Below are 13,539 nucleotides of genomic sequence, written 5' to 3'. Positions count from 1 at the left end.
AAGGGGAACACATATTGTTTTCCCTTAAGGATCTTGTAGCAAAGAGAAACAAGATTATCTTAATGCAGTGAGATATGTTTTTAAATGGAAGAACATATAAGACACAGGAGGAAAGCAAGAACTGTTATTTGCCTAAAAGAGTATGGATGGTTTCCAAGAGGAGTTTGTGCTTAAGCTGGGATGTGGACGATAAGTAGGACATAGCAGGTGTTTTTGAGAAGGGTGGATTCTGGGAATGGCTAGTCGAAGCAATAGAAATATGAGGTTACAATAGCGTGTTCTAGGAATAATGGTATGCATGAATAGAGCTTACAGAAGAAGAAAGAAATGGCAGGGAAGAATATACAGATAGACAAGGACAAGATCATGAAATATCTGACTCAAGTTTTACAGTGTTTCAGAGGGAAACTTAGAAAGTGAAGGAAGCAGCATAGCATAATCGAATTTGCCTTTAAGTAAGACTAATATAATATGGTAGTTGAGTAAACGAGTTAGTTTTATTGAGGAAGCTGGTGCAACAGGCTATGAGTGGATAGGAACTTGAACTGGGAGACTTGCAAAAACTGGGGTGAATAGATTAAAGTCAGGAGGTTTAACTCTTGGAATTTTTTAAAGTATATTATTTATTTATTTGAGAGAGAGAGAACACACGCTGTGGGGAGGGGCAGAGGAAGAGGGAAAAGCAGACTGCACTGAGCAGGGAGCAAGACACAGGGCTCAATCCCAGGAGCCTGAGATCATAACCTGAGCCAGAGGCAGATGCTTAACTGACTAAGCCACCCAGATGCCCCAACTCTCAGAATTTGAAGAGTGATTGGAGGTAGAGATTATGGAAGGAAAAAGTGTGTAAGGTGACAAGCTGTGTCAGTTTGTCCAGGACTGAAGAATCTCTTGGGTCATGAGACTTTCAGTGGCAAAACCAGACAGTCCTAACTCACTGTTGCTTCAACAGAGAAACACATGTAAAGAAATGATGGGTATTAAAGAGGGCATGTGCTGTGATAAGCACTGCGTGTTATATGCAACTAATGAATTATTGAACAGTACATCAAAAAAAAAAACTAATGATGTACTATATGTTGGCTAACTGAACATAATAAAATTGTTTTTTTAAATGGAGACAGGAGGGGGGCACCTGGGTGGCTCAGTGGGTTAAAGCCTCTGCCTTCAGCTCAGGTCATGATCGCAGGGTCCTGGGATCGAGCCCCACATCGGGCTCTCTGCTCGGCAGGGAGCCTGCTTCCTCCTCTCTCTCTGCCTGCCTCTCCGTCTACTTGTGATCTTTCTCTGTCAAATGAATAAATAAAATCTTAAAAAAAAAAAAAAGAACTCATTAATGAGTTTCTTCTTAAATGGAGATAGGAGGTGGAAACTCATTTTCAAACACTTTGGATGTGAAGATGAAGAGAAGAAAAGGCTATAGCTCTAGGGTCAAAATAAAAACAAAGGGTCCTTCTTTGTTCAGATAGGAAACAGCAGGCTTATTTGTGTAGGGAAAGAGCCAGGGAGGAGAAAGTGATTAAAGATGGAGGAAAGAGAAGATGAATCACAGAGGCTTATTGAGCAGAGATTTTAGTAATTTGAGAAATGCCAAGATATGCAAAACAAGGTCTCCATATCCTTTCTTAGCAACATTTGATGAGGATAACAAAGAAAAAAGGACTCCAGGAGACTATACAAAAAAAAAAAAAAGAAAGAAAGAAAGAAAAGAAATATGCATAGTTTCTGATTTCTGGGTCAGTAAAGAAATACAACTTATAATTTCTCCCATTTATCTTCGCATACAACACATGACTAACCTCAATAAAGGAATTTGATGATGAACATACAAATGGTGGGACTAGCAATCCATTTCAATATGGGAGGCCCAGTTTAGTGTTTTGAGACAAATTAATTTGGGATGAATAGAGAACAAGAAGTCCTCAGGTTCACATATTACAGAAAAAGACTACAAATGTCTTAGGAACCAACTTTACATGTTGCAGAAATTCAGACTTCTGATGAAGCAGAAGTCAAAAGGCACTAGGGGAAAAGTGTGTCAGGCATGACTTAATAAAATCAGAATGACTTTTGTTGAGTACATAGGTCCCTCAGCCTCCTCCTTGCTTTAAAGAGGCTTAGATCCTGATGCAGCAGAGTTCATTCCTGCTAATGGAGCATCAATGGAAAAGAAAGATTTTCAAATGCATTTAGCCTAAATGCGTAGATGTGAAGTGCAAATAAAAGCAATCGGTAAAGGAAAACCCACAGAGAAAATATTAATTTAGCAGTGACCTAAATTTTATGTTCTTTTTCTCTTGATTTCAGGGTCCCCCCCCAAAAGCGCTATCACTGAATGTTCTCAGAAAACATGTCTCTTATTTATTTTTCCTCATATGAAAAACTGAAGCACTAATGCTTAGGAGTAAAATTGTTCTTGTTAAGAGAAGCTACCTCTGCGTATCTGCCTTAAATGCACAGAGCTGTGTACTGATGGTAACCTTCCTACCTTATGTTGCAAGCTCTTTTGGTATTGTTCTTACTCCGCATGGTATCTCTGAGAGCAGAAAAAAAAAAAAAAAAATTCACCACAGAACAGGGCCTTTAGTATACATTAGCATAGCACTGGATTATTTGTATGTTCATAGAAAGGTTGTGAATCTCCAAAGTATCTTGTAGTTCATGTAAATATAGTCACATGTATTAAGCTGGTTTAATGACAAATTAAAATTTATATTACTATGCATGCTGGTATGAAATTAATTAATACTAGGGGGCTTCTGGGTGACTCGGTCATTTAAGCATGGGACTCTTAATTTTGGCTCAGGTCATATTTCAGGGTTGAAATGAGATCGAGCCCCGCCTTGGAATCCATGCTCAGTGGGGAGTCCATTGGAGATTCTCTCCTTCTCCCTCTACTCTTACCCTTGCCTGTGTGCTCATGCACTCACTCTCTCTGTCACATAAATAAATAAATCTTTTAAAAATAAAATAAAATAAATAAATGTAAGTTAATACTAGGAAAAGGACTCTAAAATATTTTGATGTGAATGAAATGTTGTGCATAAATGATAGTAAATGCATCATTGATTAGAAATAAAACCATTTAATGAGTGTATTTTCTGAAAACATTTTCTAAACATATTGTAAAAAATATTTAAATTTGCATTACGTAATTTAGAGTTAGCATGTAAAGCAAAGGGAAATTCACTTTTTTATTAACAATTAGACAATGAAGTTATGAACTAAAATATTAATATTAAATTCTACAATTAATAGACAACTTTGGAATTTTTTAAATTAAATTTAATTTTTTTCAGTGTTCCAAAATTCAAGGTTTATGCACCACACCCAGTGCTCCATGCAATATGTGCCCTCCTTAATACCCACCACCAGGCTCACCCAAGCCCCCACCCCCCTCCACTCCAAAACCCTCAGTTTGTTTCTCAGAGTCCACAGTCTCCTCATGGTTTGTTTCCCCCTCCAATTTCCCCCAGCAACTTTAGAATTAACATTTAGAATTAAATTATTTAGAAATAAACAAACTTTAGAATTGAACAACAAAGTCACAACAACTTTAGAATTAAACAAAATTGTTTTACTAAATTTCCATTAGGCAGTCCTAGTAATTTTGTTTCATATCCACCTCATTTATTTAAAACATAAAATAAAGAAAACCTCGAAAAAACTAGATTTAAATTATATATATATGTATAAATATATATATGTTTATATATATATATATTTTATGTTGTGGATATCATATGAAATTATTCACTGTCTGAACCAACCCAATGGTTCATGAAAGAGTTAAAAGGGAAATTTATGTTTGTAGTTGAATATTAAGGGCTATTTAAAGAGAAAAGGAGGATAGCTATAGTTTCTACTGAGAGTAAAAACTATATGACGTTATTGATATGGATGGCATGTTTGGTCTTGTAACATGAACTGTATCTGTAGTATGCCAGTATTCTTCTTCTTTATAACTTTTAGATTATGTTAATTCCTTGGTAAGTGATAAACTGTCTGGTTACACTGAAAGTCTGAACTAAAAAGGAGATGAATGGCTTCCCTCTCTTAGCAAAGCAAGGACAGCCCATTGTGTCACATCAATGTGATCAATTACTACTGACATCCTCTAAAATATTTTTTGATGAAACATGAAAATGACCAGTGGATTATATTCCTATAAATTAATTTTAAACCTCTTTCTCCCATTTCCAAACATATACTAGTCTTAAATCATTAATCTAATCTTACAGCTTATTGTCAAAGATAATGAATGTAGAGACCTCTAAGTCAGTCTCTAAGTCAACTGGACAGTTCAGCTCTGAATTCTGTGGGAGATGAGGAGAGGGATATAAATCTCTATAATTACCAAATGGAGGCTATTAAATAGCTTGCAGTTTGAAAACTCATGAACTTATTCTGTTTTAAAGAATTACATGCAGAAAGAGTATTTTTCCCCTCAAAGTTATGAAACACTGAAATTATTTTACTAAAATTGAAAAATAAGATTGATACATTGCCGAAAATGATGTATAATATAGGACATTTAATGAATACTTACAACGACCTCTCAGAAAGGGACATGAAAAAATTCCCAACATACATCAGTGATTTGGAAGCCCATTTAAAATAAATGCAATGAGATTTTTAATCATTCACAAGTCCAATGAAAATATTAAGCTTTGACATTTTTTTTTTAAAGAATGCATTCACTTTATAGTAAAACATAGAATGGGATAAATAATACATCTCTGAGTTGTTCAGAGCTGGACTGGCAACAGTCAGAGCTGCTGACATTTTGTCTCTTTTGAAGAACTGGACACAGAGTTCATGGCTAGGACTGCCTTTGGTGGCTGTGCCTTGTCCCCTAGACTAACCATGGGCTTTTATCTGGCATACAATGTTGTCTTGACTTAGCTTTAGCCAGAATATCCAGTAACTGATCACTGTGAATTCCTGTAAAGTGGAAAAACCAAGAACTCACCAAAAAGTTATACTGTTAGGTCCTGTCTGGTGCCTGGCCCTGTGCGAACTCCATAGTTCAACCTACACCCTGCATACACCTCTTGGTTTCCCTTGATGGGATCTCGTGAACTCTCAGAGGAGCCTATCATTTTTTGGAAGCTCAAACTGTGGAAGTAAATGCAGAGCTTGCACCTTCTCACTCTAGGTTTTATTCCTCAGGCACATTCAATTTAGCAATCTGTATTGAAGATCATTTTGCCACACAACATCTTAGGTTCAGGATTGTTGACTGTGACAGAGTCCCTGCCATCAGGGAACACATAGTCTATTAATTACTAAGCAGTGGTAATAAAAATAAAAAGATGTATATACATAAAGACAAGTTACTTTAAAATACTGTAGTAATTGCTATATATAACTATGACTTTGGCTTTTTGTATCAAAGCTCACTATTCCAAGAGGTGATTTGATGACTCACACTGATTGGATACCTCCTATGTGCCATCACTGCACCTATGCCATCTGTGTAATGCTTACTGGAATTACCATTATTGTCTATATTAAACATTGAAAAAAACAAAGGCTTAGAAGTGTAAAAGGTATTGCCCAAGATCAGCCAACTGGCCAGTGGCAGCATCAGGAAGTAGGCTGGTTCTCCAACCTCAACTCTCTATTGTATTTTTGATGGGTCTCACTGAAAATTAGAATAGTGTTAAAATGACATTTCAGTGAGAAAAGATGATTTCCTCTGCCTGTATTTCCCAAAATATTGTCTTACCACAGTAATTCAGTAATTCACAAGTCAGATCTATTGCTTGGACTTAGCAACCATCAGAGCTGCAAATGATGTCTCACAGATACAAAACTCCAAGGGAAAAAGTACATTATGGTCTGTAGCTATCAATTTGGATACTGAATTTTCAAATTCATCCACCAATTATGCAAAGACATTTTTGTTAAAATTTTCATAGGCATTTTTCTCATCCTGAGGTTGATTTATTGGTCTTGTAAACTAATCAGAAGTTGTCAAATACAAGCAATGTGGTACCAACAGATATGTCTGAGAAAATAAATGTACTTAATTGTGTTTCTATAGAATCCTAGGTTTCTGTCCTAAATTATCTCTTTGGTTATATCAAGTAGTATAGGACAGTAGTAGCAAACACATTCTGAGGATTTGAACCCAAATTCTGCTCCTTATTAGCTTTTGTCATAATTGTATAAAATCTTTGTGCCTCAATTTCCTCATTTGTGAAATGTGGAGGGTAGTAGTACCTATCACATTAAAGTGTGATGGGGATTAAATGAGGAATCATATAAAATATTTGGAAGTTTGACTGACATAAGAACTTAATATATTTCAGAGATTCTTATAATAGCTGATAAATATCATGTTATAATTGTTTGCTTACTCATATTTGTCTGTCATGTAACTCTGAGCTTTCTTCTCTACTTTCACAATTTTGGGCATAATAGGTGCTCAGTAGATGTTGGAAGGAAGGGAAGGAAGGGGGAAAACCATTAATCAGATGTTTTTCTTTTTAGGCCAAAAAAACATTTTACCTGAAAAATCAACTGTTTTCTAAACATAAAAAATAAAAAATAAGTATTTTAATACACAATGAAACAATCATATATTAATTAAGTTAATTTAGTACAATATTATTTCAAAAGATTGTGATTTAACTCATAAAATGCTGTATTTCTTTTTCTCTGTACAGCACATAGAATCTGACATTGCCGCATATATATCACAAATATATCATTCGTTTTCTCTTATTTTTTATAAGATTTTATTTATTTATTTGACAGAGATCACAAGTAGGCAGACACATAGGCAGAGAGAGAGAGAGGAGGAAGCAGGCTCCCCGCTGAGCAGAGAGTCCGATGCAGGGCTCGATCCCAGGACCCTGGGATCATGACCTGAGCCGAAGGGAGAGGCTTTAACCCCCTGAGCCACCCAGGTGCCCATCTTATCTTTTTTTTTAATTAACAAAAATAGCATTGCAGTGGCCATCAGTGGAAAACCAGACTTTTGTTTGTGGGTGCCAGGTTTTGAAAAGAATGTCATATTCCAATGGAAACAATGATTAATCACTATGTGTTTCTAATGGAAACAAAGTAGTTTTATGCAATTATTTCAGTTCTGTAAGAGTTAGAAATAACTCCTTCATACTTCATGTAGTTCATTTAAATTTAATTCAATAAAGATGTATAAAGTTGTGGTGTAAGTGGGCATAACAGTAAGTAAAATCTCCAATTGTTTAGGAAAAAAATATTTTCAATAACACTTCACTCTTGTCATAGCTAAGACACCCTTTGCATTGTCTTTTCTATTGAATTGTCTGGATTGGATTGCATTCTACAATTGGAGGGACCAATACAAAAGAAAAATACCAGGTATCATTAATTTGTCCTTTGAATAAAAATAACAGGAGCTAAATCTCAAAAACTTTTCCCCATTTGCTTACTCAATTTTTAATTCATTGCTGAAATGGGTCATTTGTATCACTTTAAAAGTATATTATTAGCATAGATATTATCATCTAGGAAGGTATGAAATTTAGATATAGATAGGTCATTTCCTCTTGTATTCCTTAGTAATAGCTGTCATAAAAATAACTAGTGTATATTCTGTCAGGTAGTTTAGATACATGACTTGAACATTACAAACAATATTGCATGTTAGAGAATATGTTCACCACGTTATAGAAGAAGACAATGAAGTTCAGAGGTGTTAAAAAAAAGTTTTTCAAAGGTCCACAGCTAAATGGTGGTCTTAAGATTGCAATCCTGGGGGCGCCTGGGTGGTGCAGCTTGTTAAGGGTCAGACCTGTGGTTCTGGCTCTGGTCATGAATTCACTATCATGAGGTAGAGCCTGGCAATAGGCTCCACATTCAGCACAGATGTCTTGAGATTCTCTCTCCCTCTATATCTACCCCTCCTGCTTGCGCTCTCTCTTCCTCTCTCTCTCTCTCAAACAAATAAATTAAAAAAAAAAAAATTTGCAACCCTGTTCCTTCTGACATGAAAGGCCATGTCCCTTTGCTGCTACTTGTTATCTCTATGTTATTTGATGACATTAATTAAACCTGGTTATTAAAAGGCATTTGTAAATATCTGTCTATGACACTGGGTTGGGTAGTGTCCCAAATAAAATGAAAACCCTCTAAATCTAATTTAGCTTCATTACCTTGTCTCTTTTATCATAATGTACATTCTTAGGGAAGAGTAAGGGTAAAAGCAAGGTAAAGCATAATTAGTTATCCTTGTGTATCCTTGTAGAAATCTTACAATGCATGCCAAAGTTAAAAGGAGATTTTTTACATTCCTCTTTTGAACAACTTAAATGACTGTTTCTTACTTTTATTCAGATTGCCGGTGAAATTATAATGGATATATGACTGTTGGAAAGTTAAAGCCAAAGGAGAGACACAGATAATCATCTTTTTTAGATGTGATAGAACCTAGGTGTGGTCTCGTGGAAAACAATTTTTGGATGTATTTGAATTGAATAAGAGATGGGGTTATCCTGTAAGACTATTGAGGGCACCTTAGTTATAGACTGTGTTTGACCAGAAGGAAATCCCAGTGGATTGCTTCTACACTTTCTGCCTTGAGTACACTGTAGAGAAATATAGAATCCTAAGTCAGATAGACTGGAGTTTTAATCCAGGTTCTGTCACTTTCTAGTTGTATGTAATAAAACATGATGTTTAATACCTGTGAAGTTTAGCATTTTCTTTTTAAATAGAACTAATAATTAAATCACAGTGTTAACACTAGGAATATGTATTTTTTTTAAAGATTTTATTTATTTATTTGAGAGAGAGAGAGAATGAGAGTAGAGAGGTCAGCAGGAGAAGCAGACTCCCTGCTGAGCAAGGAGCCCGATGTGGGACTCGATCCCGGGACTCCAGGATCACAACCTGAGCTGAAGGCAGTTGCTTAACCAACTGAGCCACCCAGGTGCCCAGAAATATGTATTTTGAAGTAAAAAATGAAGTCATTTTTCTCTTGATTTGTAGCTGAGAATGCTACTAGCAAGTCTTCTCATGATTTGTAGTTCTGTCTCTTTGGTTGATGAGTTAAATGGTGCTTAATGAAATTGAACAAGTCCATTGCAGATTGCTTTACCCAGTGTTTTGTCTGTTGATGTCACTTTCAGTAACTCAGTGACTGTAATTCATTGCATCAATTTGTAATTCCACCATCCCTATGATGTTTATTTGACCTATCTTGCTTGCAGTCCCCTAATTTCAGTTTAACATATAGAAATTACTTAGGAATAAGCTTGTCACTTGTTATTTATTCTTTTATACATTCAACCCATTAAAGCTTCAGTAATGATGACTTGGCTGTGTTTCAAGATAGTCTTAACTTTGAATTCATTGTAGCACTACATGTTAATTATCATTTTTAGGTACCATTGATGAAACTAGAAATTAAATGCAGCATTTTTTGGCAAGAGTTTTTGGCATCCTACTGTGGTTGTGATCAGTGTAAGGTAAAACTACACCTCTTGTTATGTAGATCTACAGAACCAGAAAATTAACAGTTAATTAAAATGCATTTCTAATGGATAATCATGAACACTCCATATAATCATTTATTTGACCATTAATTATACTCAAGCCTTTCATTCAATGAAGAAAATTCTAGAAAAATAAAAAGACAACTCACCTTGTGTGCCCCTCCCTCTTTCTGCATCACATACAGAGCATACCTAGATTCTTAGTACACTTATATAAATTCAGATACTTCAGTTTGTGGCATTTATATATTCTATACTTAAAAGCAAAACCATTTCAAATTCAGTCATACAACAAAATTAAATTATAAGATTCTGTAAAAGATATAATATAATGGGCATTTGTTGTTTATTTGACTGCCTAGCAGCCAAGTAATATTCTCCTCTGGGGAAAAACTAGCAATATATAGAATTTATCATGAGGCAGGACTGTAAAATCTAACTTTGTTTGTTTGTGTTTGTTGTTGTTCTTTTTTGTTCATTTGTTTTTGTGGTTTCTGGAAAGTTAGCAGATGGGCATGCCCATTTAGAACTTTGAATTTGGATAATGCAGTGACAGAGGACCAAGTAGGAAATTGTTTGTGATTGAAATATTACTGAGAGTCCATACTTAGAGGAAGTGTCTTAGCCAGATGTTCTCAGGAATTTGAAAGTGTTTACTGTAACTTAGTTTTCTTCATTTCTCTCTCTCTCTCTCTTTTTATAACAAACTATTTTTTTTCTCTTTTTGGGGAAGTGAGGGGGTAGTAGTTAGCAAAATAAATTTCTGTTGCTTACATTCATGAACCCTAAAGGATACACACCTAAAACCCAAATAATATCAAATGGTTAAAGATGTATTAGATGTTGAATGAGTGTAATAGGGAAACATAAATCAACAAGAAAAAGGAACCTATGAACTACAGTACTTATGAAGGCCTATAAACCAAAGAAAAACATTTAATACTTAAACATGCATATAGGTGTATGCTCCTCCTAATTTACTTATGGGTCAAAGAATAACAGCATCTTAAAATTACAATAAGAAGTTCACTTTATGATAAAATATATGAGCAACAACCGAAAACATACTTAGGAGAAAGTCAGAGTATTAAATGATTTTATTACTGTTTCAGAAAGCCTAAAAATAAATAGTCACTTTACAATAATAGGAATAATACAATGAAATTAACCAAAATACCAGTTAAAAAATAATAAGGACTAAAGAATAATTTAATGGAGGATGAAAAAACAGAATTTGTTGATCTAAAACCTGCTTCTTTGGAAAGTCATTAACAAACCATACTAAGACCTGTTTTGCCTTTGCCTCACTACTATTTCTCATTTTACTATTTCAGTAATGTAGAAAAATTCTAGAGAGAGAAAGATTAAAAGATAATTATTTCCAATGACCTGTTTAGAAAATCCTGAGGAACCAAGAACCAACTCAGAGTTTTAGAACTCATTAAAATGTCATAAAGGTAACCCAACACAATTAAATAAAAAAGTCAGTAGGTGTCCGTTCTGCTGGCAATACAAAAACAAAAGTTAAAAATGCAAATTCACCACATGAACAAAAAATATACTCCATAAACAAAAATTTTGTGTAATATATAAGAATAAAACTTTGTAATAATGAGAAGTAAATAAATGTTGACATACGTGCCAAGTTCTTTGTTCAAAAGAGACAACTATACCACTTAACTTCTTTATAAACTAATATATAGGTTTAATGAAATTCTAAGGAAGATCCTGATAACATTTTTGCTTTGGATGCTTTTCGAAATTGACAAAGTGATTCTAACCTTTATATCCGGGGGAGCAATTGATAAAACTGAGAAAACAACAACAAAGATTGATAAGAAAAACTAGCTTATTAGGTATTAAACTAAAATTAAAAATTACTATGAAATATAAAACTGAAGAAAGATTGACAACTCAATCAAAGAAAGAGAAAATAGAGCTATGAAACAGATCCTAACTATGTAGTATATAACATAAATGCTTGATTCCAAAAGGGAAATCTCTTTGAGTCTTGTTAAAGGAATCAGCTTCATTCTCATTTTTTTTCTTTCAGCCTTTCCCCATTTTGGTCTGTTGTTGATGATTTCCAAATCCCTATCTATCTAAAGGCTGGATATCTTTGGACTTTGGGTATCTGGTTAAAGTTCCATCTGCTTCAAGGAGGGGTCATGCCACTGTTCAATCAGTTCTTTTTTTATTATTAATTTAATTTAATTTTTATTCTTTTGTTCAGTTAGCCAACATATAGTACATCATTAGTTTTTGATGCAGGGTTCAATGATTCATTAGGTGTTTATAGCATCCAGTGCTCATCACCACACATCCCCTCCTTAATCCCTATCACCCAGTTCTTGCTTTTTAATCATTTTTCTTTGTTACACAAAGTAAAATATTTTTTTTTCAATTGTAAATATTTATGCACCCAACATGGAAGAACCAAAATATATAAAGCAAGTATTAAAAAACATACAGAACAAATTTGACAGTAATACAATAATAGCAGGAAACTTTAACACCCTTCTTACATTACTTTCAAATGTACATGGGAAATACTCCAGAGAAGATCATGTTAAGCCACAACACAAGTCTCACAAATTCAAAAGGATTAAAATCATATCATGAATATTTGCTGATCACAAAAGTACAACACTAAAAAGCATTCACAAAAAAATTCCAAATAGATAGAAGCTAAAAAAAGCATACTACTAAACAATGTATGGGTCAACAAAAAAATCAAACAGGAAATCAAAAAATACATGGAGACAAATTAAAAAAAAAAAAAAGAAAAGAAAACAAGACGACACAATAGTCCTAAATCTTTGAGATGCAGCAAAATGTGTTCTAAGAGGGAAAATATAGCAATACAGGCCTACCTCAAGAAGCAAGGAAAATATCAAATAACTACCTAACCTTTCACAAAAAGGAGCTGGAAAAAGAAGAACAAAGCCCAAGGTCAAAAGAAGAAAGAAAATAACAAAGATACAGAGCAGAAATAAATGAAATACAGAAAGAAAAAGAAAAATAACACTAAAACAGATCAGCAAAGCCAGGAGATTGTTCTTTGAAAAGAGCAATACAATGGATCAACCTTTAGTCAGACTCATCAAAACAAAGAGAAAGAGAGAAAATGAGTAATGACTCATATAAACTATAAATGAAAGAGGAAAAATAAGGCAAAAATAACATTCTAGGTTATTTTTTTTCCAAAGTGGCTGCACCAACTTGCATTGCCACCAATAGTATAAGAAGGTTCCCCTTTCTCCACAAACTAACCAACACGTGCTTCCTGTCTTGTTAATTTTTGCCATTCTAACTGGTGTAAGGTGGTATCTTTTTTTTTTAATTTTTTATTTTTTATAAACATATTTTTATCCCCAGGGGTACAGGTCTGTGAATCACGAGCTTTACACACTTCACAGCACTCACCAAAGCACATACCCTCCCCAATGTCCATAATCACACCCCCTTCTCCCAAACCCCCTCCCCCCAGCAACCCTCAGTTTATTTTGTGGGATTAAGAGTCACTTATGGTTTGTCTCCCTCCCAATCCCATCTTGTTTCATTTATTCTTCTCGTACCCACTTAAGCACCCATGTTGCATCACCACTTCCTCATATCAGGGAGATCATATGATAGTTGTCTTTCTCTGCTTGACTTATTTCGCTAAGCATGATACGCTCTAGTTCCATCCATGTTGTCGCAAATGGCAAGATTTCATTTCTTTTGATGGCTGCATAGTATTCCATTGTGTATATATACCACATCTTCTTGGTCCATTCATCTGTTGATGGACATCTAGGTTCTTGCCATAGTTTGGCTATTGCGGACATTGCTGCTATAAATATTCGGGTGCACGTGCCCCTTTGGATCACTACGTTTGTATCTTTAGGGTAAATACCCAATAGTGCAATTGCTGGGTCATAGGGCAGTTCTATTTTCAACATTTTGAGGAACCTCCATGCTGTTTTCCAGAGTGGCTGCACCAGCTTGCATTCCCACCAACAATGTAGGAGGGTTCCCCTTTCTCCGCATCCTCGCCAGCATCTGTCAT

At 34.7% G+C, this 13,539-nt stretch overlaps 1 protein-coding gene across 5 annotated transcripts in view; it reads left to right on the top strand.

Moving 5' to 3' along the window:
• The window catches only part of SPAG16 (sperm associated antigen 16), a 1,051,960-nt gene that overhangs the window by 632,902 nt on the left and 405,519 nt on the right, over window positions 1–13,539 (top strand). Inside the window, exon 14 of one of the 5 annotated variants that reach the window (XM_082691167.1) lies at window positions 7,261–7,308. The exons of the other annotated variants lie outside the window; for them this stretch is intronic. Within the exon in view, the coding sequence (XP_082547293.1) occupies window positions 7,261–7,293 (33 nt within the window). The 3' untranslated portion in view covers window positions 7,294–7,308. Of the gene's footprint in view, window positions 1–7,260; window positions 7,309–13,539 lie in introns of those variants that run through there. 5 annotated transcript variants of the gene reach the window in all.

The sequence above is a fragment of the Mustela nivalis genome (genome assembly GCF_964662115.1).
Source record: "Mustela nivalis genome assembly, chromosome: 11".
NCBI lineage: Eukaryota > Metazoa > Chordata > Mammalia > Carnivora > Mustelidae > Mustela > Mustela nivalis.
The sequence above is the reverse complement of the archived record's forward strand: the minus strand, read 5'-3'. Positions and strand labels throughout refer to the sequence as shown.